Source organism: Zosterops lateralis, assembly GCF_965231275.1.
Source record: "Zosterops lateralis genome assembly, chromosome: 19".
NCBI classification, from domain to species: Eukaryota; Metazoa; Chordata; class Aves; order Passeriformes; family Zosteropidae; genus Zosterops; species Zosterops lateralis.
This window is the reverse complement of record NC_139779.1, coordinates 3,925,690-3,933,291: the sequence shown is the minus strand read 5'-3', so window position 1 is coordinate 3,933,291 and position 7,602 is coordinate 3,925,690. Positions and strand designations below refer to the sequence as shown.

The following is a 7,602-nucleotide window of genomic DNA, read 5'->3' as shown; positions in this document are numbered from 1 at the left end:
TCTGCTTTCTAAGTCTCACTGTCAAACGGCTGGAACTAATGGGGTGAGCCTGGGGCAGTTAAAGCAGTAGCAAGATTGTACTCCCACAGTGAGGTTAAATCAGGCTAGCCAAGTGGCTTCAGAGAATTATACTTCAGCAACAACCTCTTTTTTTTCCCTTAAACTGTTTTGTTCATCTGCCAGTAACCACACAGCTCTAAGGCTAAGGATTCCTTTCTGCTTTTCCCTTTAAAACATGGTAAGGAAATCTGGCGTTCATCTCTATACTTGAAATAAGACAAGTTGTACAGATGGTGGTTTGTCTTCAAGATGGTATTTTAAGAAAAGCCTGGAACAAAGTTATTTCTCCACAGGATCTTACCTCTCCCCAACAGAGTTGCAAGTTGCAAACTGGTGACTGTTAAAACACTTGCAGCACCTTCAAATATGCGGCAACCTAAATCGGTGCATTTCTCTTCGAAGATTGTCCTCCTGCCTTCTTCTGATGCTAGCAACAGACTTAATCAAAATCAGCCCCAAAGGATTGAAAGAGCTCAGAGTCCAGGCATGTTTCCTGGAAACTGACAGTCAGCTGATGTGTCCTGGAGATGCTGCTCTGTGCCTGGCTCCATCCTCCCGTGCTCCCACAAGCCTGCCTGGAGCAGCTCGCCAGGGCTCGCAGCCAGGTCGCTGTTAGTCATTCAGAGAGTGGCCAGCCCGCCCTGCTCGCAGTGGCCAGGACTCCAGAGGCAGTGGAAAGGTAATCCTGATGGTTGTGCCGTGATGCAGGCTCTCAGCAGCAGCACTGAACAGGGAGTGTTGCTCCCCAGGGACCCGGTTGTTACCGGAGGTAGTAATCGACCGCAGCGGAGAAAGCGGCGAATCCTCCGCAGCCGATCACCCCGGCCTTCAACCCGGCTGCAAGGCAAGGGTGGGAAACAATCAGACAAAGCAGGAAAAATATTCTCCTTCTCCATGATTTGTGCTGGCTCAAAGAGCTCACACCAGCAGGAACCTGGCAGGGCCTCCCAGGGGACAGTGGCACTGCCTGATGTACAACCCCTCGGGGCCAGCAGGATTTGCTCTCTGGGTGCTGTGCCCTGAAGCTCACCCAGGGGACAGAAGAAAACCCTCCAGTGGCCACTGCTGATTTTACTGTGCTCTCATCTGAGCCTTTCAAGAGGTTTGGTGGGACTAGGGAGGGATAGGAAGAGCAGCCACTGCCCTGACAGCTCTAAGAGGATTAGGTCAAGGACAGACACAAGTTAACAAGCTCAATTAGAAGCACTTTCAAAAGCTTTCTTTTCATTTATGCTCAATAAAACAGGACAGGGTTTTTTTCTTAAGGAGAGTGAGAGAAGTTTGATATTTCTGATGAGGAGAGCAGCTGTCTCCCACTTGGAGATTTTCCCAGATGTTACCACTAAAGGAAAGTCCCCCACTAGTGCTGCTGGACTAAAACCCCAGTGCTCCTTGTCGTTCAATACAAGTAGACTTGTCTGTTTGAATTTGATACATGAGAAAGGAGAAAAGCATTTTACACATGGTACAAAAGAAGAGAATAGTGTTCTTTAGCTCTAATTTCAAAGGAGAGTTGCAGAGACAGTGAAATGGTAGATGTGCTCAGTTAACACAAGACCTTCTGAGTTGCTCTGTGTGTATTTTTGGCTGTCTCCCATGACACCACAAGAGAGTGTGGACAGCCACCACCAACTCCTGATTTTTCTTTCAAGTGAATTTTGTTGATTTTCCTCTCTGACCAACCCTTCCTTATCCACACTTATCCTTGGAGCTGACAGTTCTGCCAGTCAGGAGCACGCTCCCACACTGCCTTCACCACAACCCCATGAAAAGAGGTTTGTAGTGCGTGTGCTGCACTAAGAACACTGTGTTCTGCATAACCAAATTCAATCTTATCACAGTTATCACAGAAACAGTTGCCAGCAGGCACCACCAACCTCTGAAGCCGATGGCTCCTCCCGTGATGCAGCCACTGATAACACTGTTCTTCCAGTCTGACTTCCCACGATACTGCGGAATTAGAAATCAGAGTCAATGAGTAAACATGGGATAAACACCCAGTGTCTGTGCTAACAGCAAGGGAGATTAAACGACCTTCCATCCCTTTCTCAGCTGAGGATGTTCTTCCCTCTGCTCTCAGCAGATGGCCCTGCACTCCCAAACTTGCAGGGCTGGGAAGGGAGGGAGGAAGGAGCAGGTAACTGGGAGAGGTAAGACAAATCCATATGGTGCAATGCAGTGCTGTGGGAAGGATCCTCAGGAGAGCCAGCACAGCCTCCAGAACACAGCCCTGAGTCTCAAACTGCAATAACTACATGAGAGCAGCCCTGAGCCTGGCCATGCACCTGGTCCTTGGCACAGGTGATAATCACAGCACCTGCTGACAAAGATGGACCATTTCCATCACCAGGACACCCTGGATTTTCACCAGTGCACAGATCTCTTTGTTCTGCTCCATTGTGCAAGCAGATACACTTTTCTTCTAGATGAGTTAAGAAGTAGTGGTGGCTTTCAATTAAAAAGCAGGACTCAAAGTCATAACAGGTTAATTTTCCTATTTAAAAAAGCAGATGACAGATTTACCACTGAGCTGCACCAAGGTAATTTCTGGCTGTAGGGGCCAGATGAAAACCAGCCTGTTACTCAAGAACTTTCATCCAATGATCCCTTTCTGCATATGGAATTTTTAGACACTCAAATTACCATCTTGCAGCTCACAGTTTGACATTTCACACAAGCACTTGTAGCTAGGGTTTTAAAAAGTAATGCCTGTGCTTGCCAATACATTCAGGACTTAAACTGAAAAGCACTTTGCTATTGCAAAAGAGTTCTTCATTCTGTCAGAGAACAGCATCTCTGAAGACAGATCTCAAAGCTGAAAAACTTTGCTGGCCAAGAGAGAACAAAGCAGCCTATTCCATTGCCCTATTGCAAAGAGGATGCATGTACTCATTTGCATCTAGTAAAAGATTTTAAAGAGTACTAGAAAACATTTCTTAGTGGCTGAGAGGTTGTTACTCACAGATTCTACCACGCATTCCGTGCAGGAGAACATGGCACCCACGATGGCAAAGTTCTTGGCGTAGGAGATGCCTCGCTGCCCCATGTCCTTGAGCACCTCCTTAGCTGTGGGGGTGCGATAGGGATCCTTGGGATCAAACCCCACGTTGGTGTCAATGCCAGCTGTGAAGATACCAAACGCACCTCCCAGGACAAATCCTGCAAAAGATAAACACAATGAAATGAGCTCGGCTGGGCTGGAGCAGCACATTCCTCGCAGTCAATGAACTGGCTCTGCTCCCGCTGTCTGTGAGCACTGCATTGTGACAGGGGCAGGAATCTCTTGGTACTGTGGACACCTGTGACAGCCTGTGCTGTGCTGAGGAAAGGCCATGAGCACCTGTGCCTCTCCAAGAAGGCAGAGATCCCTTTCTGGAACATGTGATAGGCACTGGAGGAGGCTTAGGAGGAAAATCACAGCACAGGGGCTGCAGCCTCTTCTCCACCCGCCCCGACGCCACAGGGACCCCCCGAACCACCCACAGCTGCCTGCCCCCCGTCCTTCCAGCCGCCGCACCTCCCACACAAGCCAGCGCCGCCTTGAAGGGGCAGCTCTCCATGACCCGCTCCACCATCTTCTGCTCCTCGCTCTTGGGCGGGCAGGGGATTCCGCCGAGCACGGCGGGGTCCAAGACGCGGGGCTGCCGCTTGTCGCCCACGAGGTGCTGCAGCAGGAGGCTGTACTGCAGCGGCGGCGGCGGCGGCCCCGGCTCTCCCGGGGCTGAGGGCGGCGGGGCCGCCATGATGGTCTTGCACACCCACAGGTGCTCGACGCCGCGTCCAGGCCGGCTCGAACCACCGCGGCGGGGGGCGCACGGGAATTGTAGTTCCGCAGTGGGGACAAGCCAGCGGCGCACCGCCGCAATTTGACTACACCTCCCAGTCTACACCGCGCCGACGCCTTCGAGGAGAACTACCACTCCCGGCATGCTCCGCGGCGCGCCGCGGGGATTGGCCGTCGCGAGCAGCCAGGAGACTACATTACCCGACGTGCCTCATAGCACCCCCCTGGCGGCCGGTGCGGCCGGTGCAGGTGAGGTGAGGGCTCCGGAGCATCCCCGAGCGCGGCGGCGGCTGCAGGTGAGCCCGGGGATGTGAGGGCAGCGCGGGGGGACCGGCAGGGCTGGGGAGAACCGGCAGCTTCGCGCCGGGCATCCCCGCGCCGGGAGAGCGCTGAGGTGCCGCAGTGCGGGACGCAGTCCCCGTGCCCTGGCTGAGGTGCGGGGAGGGGGCTGAGGTGTCGCGGTGCCGCCGCCGTGTCCCCGCGTCCTCCCCGCCGCCGACTGTCTGAGGGCAACAGGTCCCGCACGGGGCGGGCGGGCGAGCGCTGCCCGTGCCCGCACCGTCCCGCCGGACCGAGCCGGGGCTCTGAGGGCTCCCGCAGCCCCGCGGGGCTCTGGGCGCACCGGGCCCGGGCCGGCGGGTCGTGCCCGCAGCTCCGGCCGGGCCGCGGGGCCTGAGAGGCCCGAGCCCGGCAAAGGTGTCCCCGCTGTGCCGGGACATCCCCCGGGGAGAGCTGGGTCTCTCCTCTGGTGTACAGCAGCAGTGTTAGTTAGTTCAGGACGTGTGTAGCTCAAAAGGGTTCTGATAATATTCACAATATTACCTCGCAAAATACTCAAATCGTGCCCAAGCCTTAGCTCTGGGGGCTTGTTCTGTTTGGTGATAAGGTGGAAAATGTTGCTTTTCCTTCTGCTAAACAAGGCGCAGTGAGCATTTAAAAAAAAAAAATCTATATTCCTCATTTGTGTTGCATTTTTTCCTCACCTGTTTTACTTTCTTGTTCTTGTGGTCTAGAACCAGTTTTCATCTCCATGTGACAATAGGTGTGCCTTGAAAATACCTTGCTTTTTATTTGATGTTTTTCTATTTGAAGTTACCCATAGGTTTTAAAATCTATGAGAAATAGTTGTCTTGGTTCCAATAGGATGCATGGAATTACTGTATTTCAGTAATTGGAAATTACTTTAAAAATTGAGTAAATGATGCATTGCTATGAGATCTTCCTGATATCCTGAAACACAACTTTTTTATAAAGAAAGTAATAAACTTTCTTTTCTATTTTTGTCCTTTTTTTTCCCTCTGTCCTGCTTATGTCTTAGTGTAGGTAGGTTCAAATAACGAGTTAAACGAATGGTCTCATCTCTTCAAACACTTCATTAGGCGAAGTTGAACAACTTTCCTCTAAATCTCACTGCCCTCTACTGGCTGCACCAGCAGGGCCCACCTGCCCGCTGCTACTCCCTCTCTTTTTGTTTGTCCTTGGAGTTATTTTAATTTTGTTTGTTTGTTTGGGGGTATTCTCCACCCACCCCCCCCCCCCCCCCCTTTTTTTTTTTTTAAGGTCAAAGCCCGTGAAGAAACATGTGGTTAAAATTTACTACAGCAGGATCTTTACAGGGTAGGGGAGGTTGCTGGCAGGATGATCTCCCTAAGGAACCCTCAACTTAAGATTTCAATCTTCTTGATCCAAAATAACCTCGCTGGGCTGATCTCGAAGTCACACAGCAAAGCCTAATTTCCAAAGGCCTAAAGGGAAAAAACATATGTGTTGGATTGGGAATTTCAGCACTGAGAGTTTATATATGTATAGTTGAAATATTGCTTTGACTTTCTTTCCCCTGAGTTTTGGGGGAAAATGCTGGGTTACTATTTGTTTGCAAATAAAATATTTAAGCAAGAGTTTTGTAAGTATGATTCTATAAAATATACTTATTTATGGATATTAATATGTAATTAGATGTTATTCCCCCCCTCCTTAGATATTAAGTAGATTTCTCCTCTTCCCATTCATGCTGTTCCATGTTCTACACATGAACAAATTCTGGTGTCTAAGTATTTGAATAATCTCATCTGCCTGAACAGATTTTTCATGTGGGTGAAATCAGATGGAGGACTAAGGACTTGAGAGGGAATATAAGAGTTCAATACATCTTTGATAATCAAGTTGTCCAAATGAAACTTTCAGCCGTTTCCTTTTTCCAAGCCTGTGAACCTTCATCACTGCAGAGTGTGCAGCTGATGCATCCGACCCTCTTCCTTCTCCCTGGCTGCTTTCCCTGCAGCCACTCTTTTATCCTGGAGCTGTTCAGTCCAGTGCAAGAGCTCGGGTTATTTTTATCCTTGCCTAGTCCCATGAAATGAAACATTTTGAATTCGGGTGAGTGTGACGGCAGCACAGACGATCCCGAGCTTTTGTGCTGCTCCGAGTGTCTGTTTTCAGCAGAGGGCAGCACATGGAGACACTGAATAATCGCGTTTCACTTGACCTTTACGGTGACTCAGTGACTCCCACACTTCAGTGTTCTCCAGACAGGGTAAATCTTGGAAATAATGAGGCGTTTGTCAGAAATCCTGGTTTTGCATATGTCTTGGTTGTAGATTTCCCAAGCTTTGAATAGACCCAAGTGGTGCCATTAAAAACTTAAAATAAGTTTTCACAGTCCTCAACTTTTATTTTGTCAAACTGCCAGTCCCAGAGTATTTTCTGAAGTTACTCAGCTGGACAAGAACTGACTGAAGGTGGAAGTCAACAAGAATTAGATCAAATCCATTCTTTTTCACTCATTCTTACCTGTGGTCACTTCTTTTTCCTTATCAGAATTGTCATGATGGGTGACAGTTCTGATAAGAGGATGAATGAGAAGAAGAGGATACAAATTAATGGGTATTTTAATGAAAAAAGCAAAAGCTTTTAATCACCAGAAGCAGAAGAAAGTGGGGCTGCTTTGCAGGTGGTGACGGTGCTGATCTCACCTGTTGTGCACAAAGAGGTTTCCAGTGGCTGCTGGGACCTGCTGGACTTCATTCCCACCCTGTGGGATTCTCATCTATGCATTAAATTTAATCCTTTCCTACTTCTCACTGACCTTGTGAATGTAGTGTTTTGTCTTTTTTTTCTTTAAAAGACTTCAGGTTTGAAAGTGCACTGGAGAAGTGAAATGCTTTGTGAAATAGATTTAATTTCAGTGAAGGAGGAAAGCTGCTTCTGCTTCTGTACTTTCCTCTGCTTTTGAGTTTAACAAATTTATTTGTTTGAGAGTGCAGCTGGGTTTTTTTTTTCTTCTAAAGTAGCTTTAAGTGTTGGAGAATACTGTGTCACTATGATGGCAAACAGCTAAAGTACTAAGAAAAAGGGTAGATTATAGATAGGTGGCAGGTATATTGGAGTTAAAACTCAAAAAGTGTCCTGACTCACTGATTTTCCAATTTTTTTTTTTTTTTTTTTTTTTTTGTTTATGTCAATATAAAATAGACTTCAGAGAGAGATCTTGGACTAAAATCTCCTTTTAGGATCAGCAGACTTGTTCCTTGTGACTGTGCTCTGTAACTCAGAGAGAAGGAACAGGATGTGGCTTTTCAAGATGAGTGTTTGATCCTGTCTGCTCTCCCTAACGTTTTAGATCTCAGAGTCTGCAGCTCTTTTGAAAGTAAGGTGGTTTCTTTGTGTTTGTTCCACTTCAGCAAGGTACTCCTCCTCCTCTTCACAGTTTGCCCAATATTACACATATTTTTGTTTTCACCTGTAATATTTGAAATACA

General features: G+C 48.3%; 1 protein-coding gene across 1 annotated transcript; it reads right to left on the bottom strand.

The window, feature by feature from the left end:
• Nucleotides 1-214: 214 nt before the first annotated feature.
• On the bottom strand, nucleotides 215-3,810 carry TIMM22 (translocase of inner mitochondrial membrane 22). The gene is made up of 4 exons (XM_083875000.1): nucleotides 3,578-3,810; nucleotides 3,023-3,219; nucleotides 1,938-2,010; nucleotides 215-897 (listed from the first exon to the last, which is right to left on the bottom strand). The coding sequence occupies exons 1-4, from the start codon at nucleotides 3,801-3,803 to the stop codon at nucleotides 821-823; spliced, it is 573 nt and encodes a 190-aa protein (XP_083731126.1). The 5' UTR covers nucleotides 3,804-3,810; the 3' UTR covers nucleotides 215-820.
• Between the last annotated feature and the right edge of the window lie 3,792 nt (nucleotides 3,811-7,602).

What these genes read in the sequence shown, in the direction of transcription:
- TIMM22 (XM_083875000.1), bottom strand. Translation starts at nt 3,803, where the DNA reads ATGGCGGCCCCGCCGCCCTCAGCCCCGGGAGAGCCGGGGCCGCCGCCG. An exon ending in GGCGCTGGCTTGTGTGGGAG is followed by an intron (nt 3,220 to 3,577) that starts GTGCGGCGGCTG and finishes TATCTTTTGCAG; the next exon opens with GATTTGTCCTGGGAGGTGCG. An exon ending in AGGAGCCATCGGCTTCAGAG is followed by an intron (nt 898 to 1,937) that starts GTTGGTGGTGCC and finishes CTTGCCTTGCAG; the next exon opens with CCGGGTTGAAGGCCGGGGTG.